This window comes from Epargyreus clarus, unplaced genomic scaffold (assembly GCF_041222505.1).
Source record: "Epargyreus clarus isolate Ecla_fem2 unplaced genomic scaffold, WU_Ecla_fem_2.2 ptg000035l, whole genome shotgun sequence".
Taxonomy (NCBI): Eukaryota; Metazoa; Arthropoda; class Insecta; order Lepidoptera; family Hesperiidae; genus Epargyreus; species Epargyreus clarus.
The window spans coordinates 2,019,543-2,043,270 of NW_027332240.1; the positions used below are offsets into that span (position 1 = coordinate 2,019,543).

A 23,728-nucleotide genomic window follows, 5' to 3' on the forward strand; every position below is an offset into this window, starting at 1 on the left:
ATTGGATTTATAATAATGTCATAAACCTAATCATGTATTGTCATCCAAAAAATAACGTATACAAAATTCTAACTCAATCGTTAACTATTCTAACCCTCAATATTTAACCCTTAAATACTAAGCTAATAAAGTATCCATAGTTTAAAAACCACACTAAAATCGCACAAGGAAAATCGTTAATTCTGATTCCTGACGATCCTGATGAGGTGAATGGGATAAAATTATTTAAATCATGTATTGTCATCGGTTCTTGATAATTGTTCAAAATTTTAGATTAATCGGACCGTTCAAATTGGGTAAAAATCGAGTTCAAAGATTCCGTTACATACATACATACATACAGGTCAAGCTAATAAAAGCGTGTTAAACAGGATTATTACATTTTTTAATAATATGAGAGTAACAGACGAGCATTCAGTCCATCTGATGATAAGTGGCTACTGATACCCATGTATATCTGTAATCTACCCCAGGAAAGATGAGAATTCCTCAGGTCGCCCACAAATGCGCCGCTACCCCTGAGGACAATTCCGAGCCTCGGATAATGTCACAAAAAAGCTGTAATAAATGTCCTTCAAAAGCGTCGTCTTCCTTTTTGTTCTGAGGTACACAGACATACTAATTGACATCACAAACCTTTGTTATTTGTGAAATAGCCATTACATCACCTGCTGCCCGGTAGTTGCACTGTTTGTCAACCACTTGGTTTGTTTGTCCATTGTTCTGAGTGGAATTCCTTGTAGTGAAGGGCTTCTTTCAACCACTTCTGCATGCTATGTACTAAGTTGTTTGTAGGGTTCCGTAAGGGCCAAAACGGGACCCTATTACAGAGCTGCGGTCTGTGCGTTTGATTCGGGGCTCTATCTCTTAAAATGTAATAGACAATTTAGATTTTCACAATGAATGTACTGAAGCTGCTATCATAAAATACAACGAAAATAGTTGTAAGGAACCCTCTGAGTGCTAGTCTTACTCGCACTTGGCCGTTTTATTTTACAATGCAATTTAGTTCTTACCATACCTGTAGCCTGTCACCTTCATGGACTTATGGATATCTAATATGCTAAGTTTCGTCGTAACCCCAATCCATCAAACTGGGTAGAAAGATCGTCAGTAAAGAAATAATACCCTATCGTGTGTACCCCTTACAAAACAAAATGTATAATGTATATCGAATCAACACCAGATAGACTTATAAAGATGTCAGTCCTAGATGCGGTCATACTCCTGAGGACTTAGATGGTTCCTTCCACCGGAACGCATTTCTTCACGTTATAAATGATCATCATTATCTGCAAAAAATCTAACCAAGCTATACTAGAAATGGCTAACTCCTCTTACATTCCACTACTGACCACAGAATTCTGTCCACAACTAGTAAAGGTCTGAACCTTCACTAGGTGTGGACAGAATCCTTCACCTTATCATAGCGCCTTCACGAAAACATGAACCAGGGTTTATCAAAAAACAAACAATATATCAATCTAAAACTAACTGAAATCACAAGCTAATTAAACCTCATTATTCAATATTATTTAAATTAAAATTACCATGAAACTAACAATGGTATCGGCGAATCGGTTGCCACCCTTCAAACAATACAATTAACCGTAACCCTTCATCTTTGTTACCCGGAAAACTGGTACTCATAATTGTTTTTCTTGACAGCGATGTCAAGGACATGTGATTTAACTGAAACCTTATATAATTATGCTTTTTGAGGTTGTCTCACTGTCCGCTATAAGATACGAGTATAAGATATAATTATGACTTACTCGCTTATGGTAGGGTATATTTTTATATCTTGCGTACGTATCGAATACGGTAGCGATTGTTGCGAAGTAGTTTTGATCCTAACTTTGTAGATTTGTTGTATCTTGACTATGCCTTATAATAGCAGTGTAAAGCGCTGCTGTGTTTCGCTTTGAAGTGTGTAAGGCAGACATAGTCCTCAGGGGTAGCAACGCCTCTGTAGACCCTCAGGCCGACCTCAGGAAGGAATATAATCTTGTCTGTGGTTGATCACAGATGGGCGGAAGCCATTTAACATCACTTGCATCTCATGATCGTCTGCTACTTCAAAATTATATAAAAAATTACGATTCTCGTGTCACAGCAGACAGCTTATCCAATCTGGCACGAAGAGTGCCAGGTACGATCTTCGGCCAAGTAGACATGAGATAAAATTTTTGTTTCTGATCTAGGCTTTTGCGTTTTAGTCTTTGTGTGTATCTACGACAAGAAATTTTTTAAATGTGGGCGTAGAAAGCTATATTTTTTCACTCGCTCGTATCTGCCGATGAGACAGGTACCCAACCGTCACATAATAAGCTGTTTGCGATATACCGCTGATGCATAATACAATTATTGATAATAGCTGTCCTTTTTGCGAATCATTCTCTCAGTAAACGGTGACTTCCTGGGGTGGTTATGTAGGATGAGTTTGTTAGTTGCACACGATGCGAATTGCCTTAGGGTCTTTACACACAGTAGGTTTTTGATTAACGGTTTTTTGTAAGATTGATTTGGCAAATGAGCATGCAGTCCAGCTGAAGGGTTTTTTTTTATAATATAAGAGAAGCAGACGAGCATGCAGTCCACCTGATGGTAAGTGGCTACTGCCGCCCATGGACATCTGTAATCAACCACAAATAGGATTAGATATTCTTACCTCAGGTCGGCCACAGATACGCCGCTACCCCTGAGGACTAAGCTGGAACGCCTCGGAAAAGTCTGTCTCCCTTACCACACCCTTCAAACCGGAACACAGCAGCGCCTAACACTGCTGTTGTTAGGTAGAAATAGGTGTGGCGGTGGTGCCGCCGGAGTCGAACCACAAAGGGTTCTACCACCTTCAAAGTTGAAGGTAAGTGGTGTCTATGAACATCTGCAATCAACATATAGAAAGAGGTTCTAGGAAGAGGATGGTTGCTTCATGTGTAACTCGCCAGTTTCCAAATCATTTCATCGATACACAAGAACTGCTTCACAACGTTTGCATTACTTAAATTATACGTAGGATAATTAAAAATAAATCTATCCATCTATCTGTATACAAAAGTTTCACTTTAATCGGTATAGACGTTCCAAGGTTATCCGGGGTATATCTAAAACGTCAACGGCAACATAATTTTATTTTCAGCCCTTGATATGTATTTTTAAATTCACTTCTATGACCACATTATTTACGTAATTCTAAAGAGCATAGAGTATATTTGCATAAACTTAATAGGTTGAAACTTTGAACTATGTGCGTATATGTGACGTCAACAGAATTGACGTCAAATATTTTTTTGCATTATAACAGTTAGTGCTTCTGTTTTCGGTTTTATTTGGTAAGGCAGATACCATTACATAAGTCGTAAAAATTTTATAATTAAAAGATTTTAAAGGAAAAAAAACACCTAATATTTTTATTTAGTCTAGTTAAGACTAGTATTTATTATTGCTTATAAAGTAGGCTAGAATAAAAATTATAATATATTTTAATAAAAGAAGGTTTATTATTTTTTACAATATTTGCTCGCTATTTTAATTTGCTTCATGTGGTATTTACCGAGAACCGCCCCCCTCTCCCCACACACCTCCCGTAAAATTTAATGTACGCCCCCTAAATGCAATTGGAATATATTCAAAATTCATTTCCAAGAGGTGACCCGTACATGCTAGCGGTAAATATTGCAGTTGAGGTACTTTGAGGTTCAAATCCCAGGCACCTTTAATTTTTCACTTTGCCCGTGCCCAAACAGCACTTTGTTGACAATGATGATGAAATATTGCACTTACAGACATACCGGTCGATTTTACTTCTATATAGATATTACAACTAAATAGTTCTTGATTGGCTCCTAAAAAGATGTGGAAATTATCACGAAGTTGCCAGATCGTAAAGTAGTGTGTAAAATTATTTATGAGCCATTTTGTTTTAGAATAAACGGTTTATTAATAGTTTGGTTATTAGTTGACTAATGTTGGTTTAGTTAATTTACTGAGATGAAATTATATTTTATTTCATTATTATAAATACAACTTATATAAAACATTAAATTAAATACTAATTAATTTAATGTTAATTTATATATTTTTCTAGCTTTTATTTTTAACTAGTTTTTTGCGTGTATTTGAAGGTTTTTGAAAATGAATTTTAAAATGGATGAAGTTCCATCCACATCAACTGGACCCGTGGTCCTCCACGGTTCGGTTTGAACGTTCATTTTTGCCGCGTGCGTGCAAAATGTGGAATGAACTTCCTCCTGAGGTGTTCCCTCAGGACTATGACATGGGGCTCGTCAAGAGGGATGTGAAAAGAGCTCTCCATCAAAGCCGGCGATGCATTGGCGACTCCTGTGGTGTTGCAAATGTCCATAGGCGACGGTGACTGCTTTCCATCAGGTAGCCCGTCTGCCGTATCGTTAGGTTACATATAAAAAAAAAGAACTAGTTAACCCCTACCGTTTGAACTAAAACTTTGTATACACATTTTGTTTTTGTGACGTTGCATGAGTGACGTCATTCTAAATCCAATATACCGGACCAAGATGGCGGTGTGGTATCAAATAATATGGAGATATAAGTATCAAATGACAAGGTTCTGAAAATAATATGAAAAAAGGATTGATTAGTATATGGAAATAAATATAGTTCGAATAACTAAAAAACACGCTTTTATGATAAAATCAACTAAAAAGTAGAAAATAATTTTCATTATAATTGTGGGAAAAAGCGTGGGGAGCTCCATTTATTAGTTTTCGAAAAGCGCCAGCTAATAAAAGCGTGTTAAAAATCTACTACGCCGTTACTATAAAGCTTGTTTTTAAAAGCGTTTTATATCAATTTATGCGTTTTAGCGTTTTATATATATTTATAGGTATGGTGTATTCGTGTGGTAAGGTTAGAATAGACCAAGTTAGAATGCCTAGTGCGGCATACACTAGGCGTTCTTAGTCTTCAGAGGTAGTAAATAGCCTGCTAAATTAGGCCAAGTTAAATAACTACGCACATAAAATTGACAATAATAGATACGTGTGTCTGGGATTTGAACTTTGGACCTTTAGAGGCTGAATTTTGAACCATTAGCCTATCGCTTCAAGGCAAGACTTCACTTTGGGGTTACAGGTGTCCATGGCCCACGATGACTCGCATGAATTTCAAAAAAGACGTGCAGTGTTAAGACATAGAGTTACCTTTCAAGGTATCTGAGTTTAAACCTTTGATAAGTAAAATAGAAAGATACTTCACCGCCTTGAAATTGTTTATTTTATTGTTTGAATTCTCGATGAATAAATAATTTTTTAGAGAAAATTTACGTATAAATAACTGATACGTAATTTATGTAATAAATAAATTTCAAACATTTTAAGAACGTTGTAGAATGGAGACATGGCAACACTTATTTACGCAACTTTGAATTCTCAATACTAGGTACACTTTCTTGTTCGGAATGATCAATCTATCTATTTTACTCTTCTAAGGTAAACAGTTTCATTTTAGTTAGAACACGCGATTTCCTAAGCGACAAGGTAAAGTCAGACGGGTCATTGCAAATAGTTATGTTAAAACATGACAAGACTATTATGCGGAATGAATAAGGTACATCGCGAGGAAAAATGTTTTTGAGTTAAAATTATTTGTAATTAGAGATATAATAATATTCTTTTTTGTGTATGTTATTGAAGTGTCAAACGGGCATGCAGTCCACCTGATTGTGAGCGACAACTGCCGCTCATGGACTTTTTCATATATAATTCGATTTATAAGATCAGGGGCTATTTTCTTTTGAAGCATAACACACTGTGATTCATCTCAAACAAAGTTTATTTATTAAATACAATATTAACATTTACATATAAAATATCAACTAAAGCTTAGGTACTTACCTAAAACAAAGAATCGACAATTAAATGTCCATGCTTACTATTGTTAACTTAAATCTTATTTTACGTATTTAAATCGAACTAATACACAAACATAGCTAGGTTTTCAAGAAATTATTAAATAATATTGAAAAATACGACTTTTATACTACATTGTCAAATGACAAATGTCATCAAAGCTTATATATATAATATAGGAGCAGCAGACGAGCATGTAGTCCACCTGATGGTAATTGGCTACTGCCGCCTATAGACATCAATCAACCCCAGATAGGATTAGATATTCCTACCTCAGGTCAGCCACAGATGCACCGCTACCGTTGAAGATTAAGGTGGAATGCCTCGGATAAGTGTGCCTCCCTTACCATACCCTTCATACTAGAACACAGCCGCGCTTAACACTGTTGTTATGAGGAAGAAATAGGTGTGGCGGTGGTGCCGCCGGAGTCTAGCCACAAGGGGTTCTGCCACCTTCGACATAGCAGCAGCAAATAGCTAGAAATAGGTTTCAATGGTACCTTCCCAGTCAAAGTATATATATTATTTAACCACATTTCAATATAAAGTTTTGGTCACGAGATAAAATATTATTGCGAAAGAAGTAAGAACCTATAAGTTACAACTTTTAAACTTTACTACAGAATCCTACAAATTCCAAGAATGGGTAGTAAGTACTTTTATAGAAATAATAATATAACTATTGATTATAATTTCTAGCGAGGCTTTATAGGCATATTTTTCCAAATGATTCATGTTATAATTATAAACAGACATTACAACTATTACTATATATAGAAGTCATTGAGTTAATTTGCGTAATCCGTCTCCAATTTAGTTTTTTTAAATGACCAAATTTTTATGGTATAGAAACGAACTTTTTCGTCTAATAGTAAGAGGCCTCTGGCACCCATGGACATTGATAACCAACTCCAAATGGAGCAGATTGTAGGTATGTGTGATGTATTTAAAAAAATATGCAAGCACGTTTTATAATATAGGAGTAGCAGGCGAGCATGCAGTTCACCTGATGTTAAGTAGCTACTGCCGCCTAAAGACATCTTTAATCAACCCCAGATAAGACTAGATTCTGAGGTCGACCACAGATGCACCGCTACCCCTGAGGACAAAGCTGGATTGCCTCGAAAAAGTGTGTCTACTTTACTACGCCTTGCATGGTTCGCAACAGCAGTGGTCTGCCGTTATTAGACAGAAATAGGTGAGGCGGTGGTGCCGCCGGAGTCGAATCAGTGTACCACCTTGAAGTAAACTGTAAACAAAAAATAATAAATTGGATTAAAACTTTAAATTACAATGACACTGAATCTCTTTTATTTCAACAGACGTAAATCATACATACTCTCTATCTTTCATACAAATACAAATAAATAACACAATCACACGCACACCCACACACCTTACCCACCCACACACACAACCACCAACACTTACACACACACACACACACACACACACACACACACACACACACACACACACACACACACACACACACACACACACACACACTGAATAGTTTTGTGAAGCGAGGCGAGGTGATCGTATCATACTTCGACAATATTTTGGAGCTTGTATGCAAGATGTTGGGAAAACTTCGATAGCGTGATTCAGAGATTTGCAGCGACGTCTTTTGACGGGTTTTGAAAAGTCATACAGTAAAAAGCCTATGTTACGGTCTGGGTATTAATCTTTGTGGGTGTTCAATATTCACCCATAACACAGAAACACTCCGTGTAAATGAATTAACGAGAGATAACTTAGACTTTTTTAAATAACAAGCCCATTTATTTTTTTACTATTAATTACTCTATTATAATTAAAGGTATCATTTGGTATTAAATTGTTCACGCATACTAAAGTTTTATTACGAAGGAAGACAATTATCTTCAAGGTATCATCATTTTTATGGCTGAAGAGATATTTAGAAATAAAAAAATCTTAGTGTTAGTCTTTCCGCCTACAGAAAAGGTTCCGTAGAAGAGGTAAATATTAATATTATTTTTACGGATTGCTTATTTAAGGATGATAATGTTTTTTACTCGAATGTGGAGGGTAATGTTTCGGAAGGGAATGTTTTTTAATATCTTATTCTTTGGCACGCCCTACAGGGGTTGACGGGTTTTAAACTTTTAACATATGAGGTGTCTTTAAATTTGTTTAAATTGTGGTAGTTGAAAGAATGAGACAATTGTTCATAGAACCGGAAATAACATTACCCTCCGCATTCGGATAAAAATACCGGTAACTCAAAAACCTTTTTCCTTTTAACTACGTACTTATTTTATTATTAGTTATAGGTACATATTTTTATAACTTAAGACCGTATACCTACAATCTTACTAATGAAGTGAACCTCCAAGGAATTTCTAAAAACGAATGTAATACGATTTCCATAATAATTATTTTGCTTATCCAAAATTTATTTAATTTTATATTTAATTAAGTAATAACGGATACGTAATATTTTCCTACTCTTTTAGTTAAATGAAGATGTTTAGTTAATTCCGCATTTTTTGTACTAAGTCTTTGTACTGTCTGTCTACTACCACGGTACAAATATCTATATATGTATATAGATCCTTATACACTGCTTCTACTCCTAACTCCTATATTACATAAAAACAAAACTTACTAACAGTTGAATTCCTGTTAAAAATTCTACGTCATAAAAAATGGAATTCTTGCCTAAGTGGCCCAGCTGTTTAAGTTTATTAAAATCGGCGGCAAAAACTACAAATATTCCACCGTAATCAAAACAACTTTGATCAACAAAAACTTTAATCTGTGGTTAACGCGATCAATGGATCGATTAAGACGAGCCAATATGAACTTGTTTCACCGCTTACGATAAACGAATAAGCGATAAACTACTTTGCTTTTTTTATAAATCTTACACATCAAATTCTCGTGTCACAATGTTAGTTTCCGAAACGGCTTTATCGATTTTCGCCAAATTTTATATGCATATTCAGTAGGTCTGAGAATCGGCTACTATCTATTTTTCATACCCCTAAGTGATAAGGGTTGTTCACCCTTAACATTTTTTTATTTATATGGCAACACAACGTTTGCCGGGTCAGCTAGTATTTACATATGTTTTGCTCTGTGGTGGACACTACTGTAGAGTTTCAGAAATATTGGATTATTGTGGGTTTATTAATGAAGTTGTAAAGTATAATTTGTATTATTTGATATTTTTAATATTGATGAGGAAAGACATAGGCACGCAGTTTTGATAATCATACAATTGAAGGTGATAGAACCCTTTGTGGGTTGTCTCCGGCGGCACCACTGCCGCACATATTTCTACCTAATAACAGCAGTGTTAGGCGCTGCTGTGTTCCGGTTTGAAGGGTGTGGTAAGGGAGACAGACTTTTCCGAGGCGTTCCAGTTCTCAGGGGTAGCGGCGCATCAGTGGCCGACCTCAGGTAGGAATATCAAATCCTATCTGGGGTTGATTACAGGTGTCCATGGGCGGCAGTAGCCACTTACCATCAGGTGGACTGCATGCTCGTCTACTACTCTTATATTATAAAAAAAAAAAAACTTAAGAAATATAGGCAACGTTACTCGCTGTTGGAATTGAATGGACTGGTTATTTATTAGCTTAGGTTTTTAGCTGCGCTTCCAAGCTTCAGAGGTCACATTTAACGTCGGTCCCGTACTTCATATTATCATTGGATAGCCAACGTTAAACCTCATTCGCCGGTATGAGAACTCATTCTCGACTTGGTCTTGGCCTTTTGTGGGGGATAGACCAGGAGTATACTCCATCTTCTGCATTATCTTTATAATATTTTATCGTATATCGTTGATCGCTTGTAGTTGTGAGAATTAAAAACGGCGGTAATTTAATGGTAATCAACAGGATATTGGTAGATATCCTTTGTTAGAGATTCAGAGAAGAATGCACAGGAATCGAGTTTACTTATAATAAGATGCATTCAAAGAAATATTTATTATATGTTAAGATGGTTAACTATATTAAATATTCCAACTAACATGTCATTCTTCTTTATCTTTACAATATAATTTTCAGAAAAGATGTTATCTTAATCTAAGATTCAACAATCTTTGTGGTTGTGGTCAAAGTTAGTTGTAGCCTTGTAGCGGCAGTTTTTACTTGTTGCGGAAGGTAATGTTATTGGAGCATATGTATGTGTATATCTCATTCATTGGCATATTGCAGTACAAACGGATTGGATTTTAACATATCTGGTGTCTTTGGATTCGACTCAATTTTGACAATCACGTAGACTATATTTTTAGGCCGTTGGACTTTTTGTTCTTTTAAAAATTGTCTATTATCTTAATACTGATGAATTACGGATATTGCTCGCAAGAATAAATCTCACTCATGAGATGACCAAAATTTGTGCTATTATTTTTAAGACCCCATCTGCCCAACTTTTGGGCAATTTCTATCACAAACAGTGTGTAGAGATAGACCATAATCCAAGCTATCTCAATGCGTATTGATACTTCAATCATGTTAGACATTTTTTACAGAACTTTTGTAAGCATAGCTAGCATTAAATACCACGTAATTAGACGCTAGAATCTAGATTATAGATATAAGTGAGTGTAGACTTATATTTATTTCTTGTTCAATTTCCTAGCTCCATCAGTTTTTATGTTACTAAGATTATAGTTTTCTACGAACCTGTTTAACTGTCTTGTGCTAACTATTGTTGCAGTTAGGGATGGCGAACTGATATCGATTAATCGAATAATCGATCTTTTGAACCAAAAACATCGATAATTTTCATCGATCTCAAATTAAAATTCAACTTTTATTGCGCATGCATATAGTTCATAATTATGGTGTTACAAATAGGGTATTCGAAAATGCATGCACCCTGCTAGGGCATTGCAGTGTAATTCATTCATATCAGCTTATGTTTATCTTAACTTAGGCTCGTGACCTCTATACTACGGACGGTGTACGGGCCACGACCGTACATTTTGTAGCATCAGCAGTTGATGCATTTAAGTTAATACGCTAACAGTACGATCTATGTACGCTAATGAGCTCTATCAATATCGGTCGCATGCTCCTCTATCATTCACTACCAAGTTAGTATTGTCGTTGTTTATATAAAATCGTAATCTCCAGTAATAGATCGATTCAATGAATCTATCTTTCATCCTAGAAAATCGAAAGTCGATCTTTTTTGAAGTCGATTGAACATTAACAAATGTGACATAGATATTTTTTGCTGACGTATTTTAGTGCCTGTTTGATACTGATAACCATGTTTTTCTCTATCTTCGCCCTTTTTAGCTGAAAAGATCGACTTTTGGAGAATCAATTCTTTGGGCCTCGATTTTTGTGAATCGATTTATCACACTTCGATTCGAATCGATTCAAAAATCGATGTTTATCGGAAAGAATCGTCATCACTACTTGCAGTTTGCCCAAGAAACGTTAGTTAAACTAAGCTGTTTAAACTAGGTTTGCACTAACAAGTTGTAACTGTAAGTCAATCTTTGGTTTGTGCCTAGGAATAAATATGAGTGTTTTTGAAATAGGTATATTGTATTTTCTAAGGAATCCCTTGCTGTCCTACGGTTGGGTAAGGGTTTCTAAGAAGGGCTTGTAGGTCATAGTTCACCACATAAGCGATTTTGGTAGACTTTGCAAACCGTTGAACACATTTTTTGGTGAGTTTTCGGGCTTGTTTGTTTCGTCACGATGGTTTTTTCTCTCAAGCTTGTAATAGTAATTTTTAATACACACTATCAGATTAAATCAGAGGTGCGTGAGATTTAAATCCTCAAGCAAGCACTCCTGACGGTTTCATATATTATTGGGGGACGTGAAACCGATCACTGATGCTACTCCTGAGGACTAAGATAGTCGCTCCATAAGTCAGTCGCCATCCAGACCCTTCCACCGAAACACAGAACTATATCAGCCGGTGTTATTATTGTCATTTATACCTTTCTATGCTTCAAGAGTTTATTATTGTGATAACCCAATTGTTGGTATATATCTTCGAAAAGTCAGCTGAGATTTGAACTCGGGACCCCCGTTTAAAGACGGATTATGTACCCGTAGGCTACCACTGCTCCATGCTGGCTCATACCCTGACCTATTGGTATGTCCTAACTGTTTAAAAAGCAGTGATAGCCTAGTGGTTAAGAAATGCGGCCTCTCGATCGAGGGGTCCGAGGTTCAAGCCCCAGGCACGCATCTCTGATTTTCAAAATTATGTGCGTATTAGAAATTAATTATCACTTGCCTAAACGGTGAAGGAAAACATCGTGAGGAAACCTGCAGACCTGAGAGATTTATAAAAATAAATCTCAAAGGTATGTGAAGTCTACCAATACGCACTTGGCCAGCGCGGTGCACTATGGCCTAATCCTTCTCATTCTGAGAGGAGACCCGTGCCCAGCAGTGGGACAGTAATGGGTTGATGATGAACTGTTTAAAAACCAGTTATTTGTAATTAATGTATGAATGTTTGTATTAAACATAAATATTGTGTATCGACGCAAAGAATGCGGCTCGGTGTGATCGTTAAGTTTATTACTTTCAACAAGTGTATAGTTATATATAAAATTCTCGTGTCACAATGTTAGTTACCGTACTTCTCCGAAACGGCTTTATCGATTTTCACCAAATTTTATATGCATATTCAGTAGGTCTGAGAATCGGATACTATCTATTTTTCATACCCCAAGTTAGAAGGGTTGTTCACCCTTAACATTTTTTATTTATATGGCAACACAACGTTTGCCGGATCAGCTAGTAAGTAGTACGTATAATTATTCTAAGTAAGAGAAAAATAACATTTAATTGGACCGAGAAAAATGTAGTAAATATTGACACAATAACAATTGGCCAAGTGCGTGTTGAACGCACGCCGAGGGTCCTGTACTACCAAGTCTTCATTTTTTTTAATTATTTTTATTGTAGTATTCGTTATCATAGATAGTTTTATAAAAGTGAACGCATTGTGAAAATTTGAACTGTCTATCTATTACAGTTCAATACATAAAGCGAAAATTATCAGGCCGACTGCATGCTCGTCTGCTGCTCCCGTATTATAAAAAAAGCGTGTTAAAATGCATATGTCCGGGGATCGAAGCCGTAACCCTTTACGCGTAACACCGGTATAGTGACGCTCCGCCACGCGGGTCTTCAAAAAATAGAATAGATTAATTATTAATAATGTGCGTTAAGTAATCTGTTATAACTTCAGTAGTTAAAGCTATCGCTCAAGCCATAGTAGAGCGATCTAGAGCTACATAATCTGTCAGTGTATTGAGAAGACATTCCGCATCCCGAAGGTGTCAGCTTCCGTCCCAGCCGGTTGCGACACCGCTATGAATGTGCTTCCGTCCACACACTCACATGATATATGTACGAGTACATATGTTGTATTGATAACCGCGCACACTCGTCGAGTGGCGAGGGAAGTGGGCAGGGACGTCGTGTGGCCGGTGTGTGGCGTGTGCTCCCGTCATGCCTCGTCCTGCCGGTCGTTTACCGGTTTTTGTCGGTTTTTAACTTATAAAACCGAGTAGCAGACGAGCATGCAGTCCACCTGATGGTAAGTGGCTACTACCGCCCATTGACATATGTAATCAACCCCAGATGGGATTAGATGGGTCGGCCACAGATGCGCCGCTACCCCTGAGGACTAAGCTGGAACACCTCGGAAAAGTATGTCTCCCTTACCACACCATTCAAACCGGAACACAGCAGCGCCTAACACTGCTGTTATTAGGTAGAAATAGGTTCACAAAGGGTTTTACCACCTTAAAAATATTATATTTATGGTCAAGATTAAAAAGAAACGGAGGTCTGAAGTTCGAATTCCAGGCATGCATTACTCATTTAACGAAGTTATTTGCGTATTATAAATTAGAAATTAGATCCTATCCTGAAAACCCTAAATTGCTGTTAATAGGCAGACATTTATTCAGTAGTACTACTGTCGCAAATCACAATGACTTCTACCACTTTCCAATCTTATCAATGACCTTTGCTAAAATGTAGTTACAAAAAGTTTTCTTCACTAGTTTTCAAATCCACACACAGTAGGTATTACACGAGAATAATACATAATCTCTCGCGTGACCGGACGTGTGAAAGTTATTTATAAATATAAATAAAACTGAAGTGTCTGAACTGTTTGTGTGTCTGCTCCTAAATGGCTGGACGGATTTTGACAGGACTTTCAATGGCATTTAGATGATTTTATAAGGAGTAACTTGGCTCCTTTTTTTAGAAAAAGATTATGGTTGCGCACAAAAAATCATAACGAAAGTATTTAACTTTTGAATGAGAGTGAAACCACGGGGCATACCTTGTACATTATAATTTTCCTTAGTATGAACAAAACAGAGTGATAAAACATTGCAACAAAATGGGTTTAACTTTAACTTATTTAAACAGGCTACGTGTCTATATTACAACACTTGTTAAGAACCGGAAAATTGTAATTGTAACAGTCGTTTTCGAATGAACTGTGGATATGTTTTTTTAATCTAGGCGTACGGTAGTGTGTCAGCCAAGTTGGGAATAGATAGACTGCCAGTATATAAAGATTGAATTTGAGATAACCGCTAACATAAAATATGCCATTAATTAAAGTTAATTGTATTTACTCTAAAACGCATGCATATTTATATCTTTATATTACATGCATAATTATATTAAAATGTCTGTAATTTAAACACAACCACTTCTGCCTAGTAACAGTTGTTTTAAACGCTGTCGTGTTCTAATTTTGAGGGTGTGGGGTGAAAGTGCATATGCAGCTATAGTAATAAATAAATAAATTAATAAAACGCTTTCTACACACACAGCCCCACACTAGGATTCCCTGTGTCGTGGGTGCCATGGACACACACATAGAAAAATACACAAACACCCAGACCCAGAAACAGTAATCTAAATTCATCATTTAGATATCAGTCTGGCCGGGGATCGAATCCGGGACCCTTTGCGCGTCACCGGTATGGTGGCCGCCCCGCCACGCGGGTCGCGGGTAGTAATACACACTCTGTAAACATTTCAAATGTCTACCTATAACGGTTCAAGAGATAGAGCCCTGTGACACTCCTACGGTTCATGAGTTCACCGGCAGTATGGTCCATTGACAGACGGCAGAGGTATGACAGACGGACAGACAGCAGAGGTTTAGTAATAGGGTTCGATTTTCTCCTTCGGTTAGAGTACACTAAAATGATAACAGCGTAAATTAACCAACATTATCCGCTCTCCGCTCCGCTTGCCGCTCCGCTCAACACCTACACGCAACCTAAGCTACTAATAGCCGCTGTCGCTCCTGACAGTTATTATGGCAACCTGTTTGAGCATGATTGAAGTACCGGTATTTTTAGAACTAGCCTCGTACGCCACGATGGAAGACTAACATAGCAGAACCCTGTATTTTAAGTTATATGTTCCTCTTTATAATATTAGTATAGAAGTATAGATAGCCATATCAACCTTATTTGCAAATTAATATCGCATAACGGTATCACATAGTTATGATATCGAAATCGTATTCCGTTATTTTAAGTTATGTCGTTATTTGTTTCGAATAATTTAAGAAAATTAATTTATTGAAACGCATAACATTTTAATGTATTATTTTTTCATTTACTTCTTTTATTCTATAGGTATTATTTAATTTGATCCACTGAATATTGTAATTAAGAAGGTGTTTGTATTCGTCTCGTTTGTTCGCTGTAATGCGTAAGCAAGGAAAAACCGGCATTTTGAACTACAATCTTTATTAAATCAAGCTTTACTGTTTTATTACTTTTGCTTTTCTGCTGTTGTTTGTTAATATTCACCTTGTAATTAAAGATTCTATTTTGTACTCAAGAAACCAGTAGGTTTATCCGAAGTTTCGTGTAATTACTATTAAACTAAATGTCGTTTCGGACTTTACAAAAAATGATCTCCATAAACCCTACTTTATAAACTCGTGCAAACAAAAATTTGAATTTACCAATGTCTGATCGGATAGTGTTAAAACTATCGGTCGGATCCGAGAATTCACAAAAACAGAATAGGTCTTTAGAAAAAACTTCCTCTGAGTGATGCGAAGTCTATCACTTTGTTTATAACCAGCGCGTTGTTCTATGGTCTATTAGAATGGGACCCTTCCCATTCATCCCCTTCCTTCCCTTCCCATTCTGCTGGGCACGGGTCTCCTATAAGCAGGGCCGGATTTAGAGGTCTAGAGGCCTTGGAGCAACAAAGGAGTGGATGCCCCCTGGCCTCAAATTATTTTCCGAATAAAATGAACAATTTTTTCAGTTGAGTTTTTCAATAAATATTTTATTGTGAAACGCAGGTAGATTCTTCTGGTTTTCATGTTTGTACAAAGTACTGTAGATAAAAGTAAAACAGCGAAAAAAATATCAAAGGAAAAGATATATATTTTTTTACTAGTGTTTACTAGTCGTATTAAAAAAAAAATCCCACTCTTTTGTGGAGGTCCCGGGGCTGCCGTCCCGGTTGCCCTCCCTTAAATCTGGCCCTGCGTATAAGGAACCCCTGTTCCTTCCTACTGTAATAGGAGACCCGTGCCCCGCAGTGGAGCAGTAACGGGTTGACGACAATGTTTTCTCAACATGCTACCCTGTAAGGTGAAAATCCGCGGGTTCTACTCGAAACGTTATAAAATTGCATATTTACAAACGATACGTATTTCTCAACATGCTACCCTGTAAGCATCGATTAGTAAAGATACTTCGCCGCCTTGAAATTGAATGAAGCCACAAATAGCTTATTTTAGTAAGTTCTTTTTTTGAATTCTTGACAAAAAAAACATTTTTCGAGAAAATTTACGAATAAATAACTAATACTGCATAATTTACGTAATAAATAAATAATTATTTCAAATATTTTAGGGACATTTTAGCACGGAGACGTGGCAAAACTTTTTTACGCAACTATTTCAATTCTCAAAACTGGGTACATTTTCTTGTTAGGAGTGAGTAATCTTTACTAATCTATGCCTGTAAGGTGAAAATCCGCGGGTTCTACTCGTAACGTTATATAATTGCATACTTACAAACGATACGTATTTATTTAAACATATGGTTTTAACAAATTGTGCAAACAATATTTTTATTTTTACGGCAATCACAGGGACATTCTCGCTAACTCCCGTATCGCGTGAGCGTTCGAAATTCAAACTTGAAATTCATCAAAATGGCGCCGCGTTGCCAACGTTTTCCCGCCATTGTTGTTGACATTTGACCGGCGCATGCGCAATGGCTGTCGCGACCTATTACATGGTACCTCGTTTACATACAATGTAGAAAAACGTTCGGTTAACTGCGGGGTATCAAAATTTAACTTTCCAGAGTTTACTAAAATAAATTTAGATTTCTATTGCAGATAATGCTGTTTATTTTGAGTATTTACTATTGGTTTGTCTGCTGTCGGAGTTAGATATAGGCGACTGTCCTCAGTCGCAACGCATTTAGGTACTTCAGGTTATGGATATGGTCACAAATGTCCATGGGCGTTTGGACGTTTGTATTACATTATTGAAAAATATTAATAGAAAATATAAATTATTGGTATAAGCATGGATACAAAAATATAATAGGTATAGGTCTGTTGGCATGCCTTAGGTATATACCTATGTCTCCCTTACGACACCATCCAAAGCGGATCTCAGCAGTGCTTAACACTGTTGTTATTTGGTAGGAATAGGTGTGGCGGTGGTGCCGCCGGAGTCGAACCACAGAGGGTCCTACCACCAAATTGCTATCAGGAATAGTATACTATAGTATAATAGTATACTATAATAGTATACTCAGCCACAATATAAATAATTATACCTTATACTGTGACTCAGCTAACAACATATTTCTTAATACACCATTTGCAGGTAATATAAATTTAGGTAATCAGGTGTTATTATGTCCTTACTTCACGCAAACTTGCGGTGATTTACAAAATATGCAATTTAAATAGGATTTCTTCATTTGTAACTTATGTCTCCACGCGGCACTCTTGCATTGCTGTAGACCAGCGTTGCTCAAACTTCACGTACCCCTATTATATTTTCAAATTAATGGTGAGCCTCTAAGGCGTCGAATAGTAACCTGAAGAATATTCATATATCTACAATATTGTTTGAAATAATTTTGCGACTAAATGGCGGAGATATTAATAAAAAGTTATAAATTATGTAATAGGTAGGTACTCCATAGGCGCGCGCTCCGGCCTTTATAAATAAAAAATATTTAATACCGTATAAATAAAATAAATGTTATTTTCTTTTTTTTACGTTAGAACACATCGATCAACTAATAAATGTATATTTATTTATTCTTTATTGTAAACCGAGGGGTTAGAAAGGGCGTTAAATGTTTAATAGCCATATAACGATGAGTATCCCACACCACACTCCTGTTCAAACATAACTTCACATCTGGCGCTGACATATTGCTGACTAAATTGAACGCACCCACGCGGTTCCAATTTCAAACTCTTGCGCGGCGAATGAGATGCAGCGAGATTGACCAATCAGCGCGCTGAGTAAACAAAGATGGCGGGCTGCAAGATGATTGGCATGCTACTTTAGCTATTTAACGTTTGATATCGGAGTCGTGGAGAGTTTTATTTAGAACCCTTAGAGCGTTTTCACATTATCCGATCCGATATCGGTATCGGACGCCGATACGATATCGGGGTAAGTAAAATGTATGAAACATGTACCTGCCTTTCACATTGTCCGTTCCGATATCGGATATCGGAGCCGACAGCGATATGCTGGCAACACCATCGGACGCCCGTGAGCCGTCGGACGATAATGTTTGTATGTGTGCTCTACGTGTATCTAAATTGTCTCTGTGTGCGTAGAGCCCGATGCGCGGCGGCCATTTTGAGCTTGTTTACTAGTTTGGTTGTCATCATGGCGTCGTCATCATTTAAATACGATATAATTACATTAATTGAACTGGTAGAATCTAAACCATGCTTGTGGGATAAAACTCACGAGTCCGCACTAAGCTATCGAGCAAATGGCCGTATCGGAACGATTTTGTCGGAAATATGTGAAAATAGCACATGGTGTCGGCTATCGGATGTCGGCTATCGTCGTCCGACACCGATATCGGATCGGATAATCTGAAAACGCTCTTATATATTTGTCCTATTTGACAAGTTGACAGATGAATTTGCTATTTGACGATGATGCTCAAATTTCTGACGACTGGTGATCGATACGGTTCTTATATACGTTTCGTTTGCAATATCAAATCAATTAAATCAAGTTGAATTAATGAAAATGTTCCTTGATAAAAATGTTTTCTTTAAGCCTGAGAGCATAGATACTAATCTATACCTGAGAGTGAAAATATCGTAGCTTGCATTTGTATTCTATTGCATTATTATTATATACATATTAATTATAAATATTATTCATAATTTGTATTTATGTATATTTATTCGTATTAATTCCAATACTTCCATAATACTTACGTTACCAATCGTGCCTAACGAAGTATAACTTAAAAAGTGCATCCATCTTTTCGTCCGTGTATTTATTTTTCGCTAACTTCTCTGACGCAATAGGACATAGGGCTGTAGATAGGGCAGAGGGCATCCAATCTGTCAATTTAATGGCAGCTGATTGGTGTAATTACACGCGATGGTGTCGATAAATATTTTATAACCAATAACAAGTACGACGAGGTATGTGACCTGTGGAACAAACTGACATTGCCACGTGTTAGATATATATTATATAAAAAGTGTGTATCTACTGTCTACGTATGTGCTTGTGTTCATGTAAAAAATGATACTTTGGCGTATTTAATAAAAAGGATACGTGTACACATTTAAAAAGCGAAACTATTACAAAACAAAATATTACAATAAGAACGTATGGAATCATGACATAAAAATAAAAAATAAAAATACTTTTGGTAGCTTATTTTGAAATACTTGGTTTATTTATTGGCTAACATTATGCTGTCGATTTGATAGGAAGGGGTTGTAAAATGTTCCTCTTAAGAGTATTTTTCCCAAACGGGCCAAAAAACGAATAACTTAAAAAAAAATATAATATATCGTCTAAAATAACGTAATAATCTATTATTTGATTGTTGCAGATCATAGGAGAGAGAGAATATGCTGTTAGGCCAACGAGGAGGCCTTCTGAAGAGCTGCAGACAGGCCAGCCATTAGAGGTGGTGGTGCAACAGGTAATACACTTTTATAGTCATTATTACGTTTTAAATTTCCATTTATTATTTTTTTTGTAATCTTAATACTAGCTTACATACAATTATACACATATGTTATAGCACTATCTAGTGTATTTAAAATGTGGTATATAAAAAAGGACTACATATGATATTAACAATTTTTTTTTTATAATTGCTATAGATTATGGCCACTGTTGGCCATGTTTTTTTTATTCAATCTCTTCCTAATATGTTAGCGAGACATTGCAAAAATGAACATTTTTTATACAAGTTATACGTACAAGTTATAAATAATTCGTCTTAGTTGTCTACATGAGTTTTTGAGTCCAGTTTTAATAAAAACGAATTAAAAAAGTCTAATGAAGTTAACAGAAAAACGACTTAAAATTCAAAATCCTTCAAAACAGTGATTATAGCCGGAAATGGATTAATATACATCATAAGTTGAAATAAAAACTAGTTGTTCAAAAAGTGTTTTTCGAAGTGTGGATCGCGACCCCCTGTGGGGCCGCTAAGCCTCCATAAGACGATCGCGGCGGATTGTGAATATACTTATATACTTTCTACTATAAAAGTGTCAACTAAACAATTGGCAATTCGGTATAATATAAAACAAGTATTCAACCGATTCATAATAAATAAAAATATTGTACGGATTTTATATTTGTAAAATAATAAAATACATGTTAGAAATAGCGTACTGTAGGGGGTCACGCAGTATCTTTTATTTACTAAGGGGGTCGTGCCATGTACAAGGTTGGAAAACACTGTTCTAGAACATGATGAAATCAAAAGAAGTCGGAAGTAGGAATAGTCTTTTCAGATAAAATCTGAATACATATTGTGAAGGTCGCCTTATAAATTTGAAGCCATTAAATTTTATTTATACTTATAGTAAAATTGTAGTGTGTTTTTATAGTAGTCTTAAATTTAAAATTTACATGTCGGACTGTTTTTGAAGTAAAGTTAAACTAAGGTCTTTCTTTGTGGTTCGACTCCGGCGGCACCATCGCCACACCTATTTTTGACTAATAACAGCAGTGTTAGGCGCTGCTGTGTTCTGGTTTGAAGGGTGTGGTAAAGGAGAAATACTTTTCCGAGGCGTTCCAGCTTAGTACACAGGAGTAGCGGCGCACCTGTGAACGACCTCAGGTAGGAATATCTAATCCTAACTGAGGTTGATGACAGGTGTAGATGGATTGCAGTAGCAACCATCAGGTGGACTGCATGCGCGTCTGTTACTCTTCGTCTTACAATTAAATTTAAACCAAAAGGCTATCCCTACTTTGTTAAATCCTCGACGTTGATTGTATACAATAATTAAGTAATCAAAATTCCTTTTCGTCATAACACACAACCACTTACTACAGTCCACGCGAGCGCAGTCGCAGCCGGAAACTAGTATTAATATATTTTATAATACAACCAGTTCCCTAGTAATTATTTCCTTTTTAAGCAATAATTATGTTATTATTTAAGCTGCAGCAACCTTACATTTCAATGCATTATTTATCAATGATATAAAAATCACATTTATGTTGTATAATAATTTGTAGTATTTTATGAGAGGTCATCTTGGCGCAATTTTCGAATTCAAAATTAAATTATTCTAATCCTTATATAGTTCATTCGTTCAACCTCCAGAACACTATCGTCATACTTTTTCTGGGTTATAACAGCAGTGTAGCGCTGGTTTATTTTGGTTGGAAGGGTGTGGTATGGGTATACCATCTGTAGCCGATCTCAGATCCTTACTGTAGTTGAGTCCAGGGGCGGCAATGGACACATACCATGAGGTATAATACATGTGTGTTTGAAGGTGGTAGAACCCTTTGTGGTTCGACTCCGGCGGCACCACCGCCACACCTATTTCTGCCTAATAACAGCAGTGTTAGGCGCTGCTGTGTTCCGGTTTGAAGGGTGTGGTAAGGGAGACAGACTTTTCCGAGGCGTTCCAGCTTAGTCCTCAGGGGTAGCGGCGCATCTGTGGCCGACCTCAGGTAGGAATATCTAATCCTGTCTGGGGTTGATTACAGTCCATGGGCTGCAGTAGCCACTTACCATCAGGTGGACTGCATGCTCGTCTGCTACTCCTATATTATATAACGAAAAAAATATATATATGTACTGTAAAGAAATATTAGTGGTATGTATTTGTTTACGTTCTGTGATTTAGGCGTTGTACATTTTACGGCGTTTGCGAAAATAGATCAGAGTATACATATTTGTATGCGGGGCAAAGTTGCTTTTGCCATTTGATGTAACACATACTTTATTTGGTGCTAACCTTCATCAGTTTTCGACACTATATTTGCGTGGTAAAAAATATTATATTATTTACGACCCGCGTGGCGGAGCGGTCACCATACCAGTCTGACGCGCAGAGGGTTCAAGCCCCGGCTAGACAGGTATCTGAATGATGTATTTAGATTTCTGTATCTGGGTCTGGGTGTTTGTGTATTTGTCTATGTGTGTGTCCATGGTACTCACGACTTAGGGAATCCTAGTGTGGGGCTGTGTGTGTAGAAAGCGTTTTTTTAATCCCAAGGAATAACTTCGTAAGTTACGTTACTTTATTAATTACACGTTTTTTATGTTTTTTATATTCCCACGTTTACATTTTGTTTACAAACTATACTTCTCCAGATAACCTTGTAGTTAACCATATTAGGTATCCAACAACACCAAACACGAGATAATGATCTTAAAACTCAATTAAATTCATGGATGACTTATCTGACTAAGCTTATCTAATCGGCCTGGTTATCCTTGATATCCAGATAAGTTTTAGCATAAACACGTTGGTATAAATAATAAATGAGATTAAGGATTATTTTCTACAGGTAATACTAATGTAGGTATTGAACAGGCAGTAATAGCCTAATGGTTAAGAAACTCGGCCTCTCGATCGAGGGGTCCGCGGTTCAAATCCCAGGCACCTCTGATTTTTCGAAGTTATGTGCGTATTAGAAATTAATTATCACTTGCTAAACGGTGAAGGAAAACATCGTGAGGAAACCTGCATACCTGAGAGATTTATAAAAAAGGTATGTGAAGTCTACCAATACGCACTTGGCCAGCGCGATGACTATGGCCTAATCCTTCTCATTCTGAGAGGAGGCCCATGCCCAGCACACAGGTGGCACGGTAATGGGTCGATGATGATGATGATGAGGTATTGAACAGGGACATATACCCCTAATATAGTTTAATATAATATGTTATTCGTGTATTTCCAGGTGATGCGATGAAAACACAATGTATCTCACAAGTAATACATATTACACTAGCTGGCCTGGCAAACGTTATCACCCCTTATCACTTAAGGGTATGAAAAATAGTTAGTAGCCGATTCTCAGACCTACTGAATATGCATATAAAATTTGGTGAAAATCGGTAAAGCCGTTTCGGAGGAGTACGGTAACTAACATTGTGTCACGAGAACTTTATATATAAGATTAAGTTAGATAGTTTAGTACGATTGCCAAGTCGATCTATATATTTAAAACATTTTAAATATTGATATGGTTGCATAAGATGTTGTTAGGTGAGCTAATTACGAAATAATTTAAGACAGAAGGTCCCTTAAGTAGGGACTGAATAAATTAAGCGACTTGGTAGTACATGGATCTCA

General features: G+C 36.6%; 1 protein-coding gene across 3 annotated transcripts in view; it reads left to right on the forward strand.

The window, feature by feature from the left end:
- fus (epithelial splicing regulatory protein fusilli) overlaps positions 1-23,728 on the forward strand; it is a 108,285-nt gene that overhangs the window by 29,079 nt on the left and 55,478 nt on the right. For all 3 annotated transcript variants that reach the window (XM_073092130.1, XM_073092131.1, XM_073092132.1), the window contains exon 2: positions 19,999-20,091. In XM_073092130.1, the coding sequence (XP_072948231.1) occupies positions 19,999-20,091 (93 nt within the window). The remainder of the gene's footprint in view (positions 1-19,998; positions 20,092-23,728) is intronic.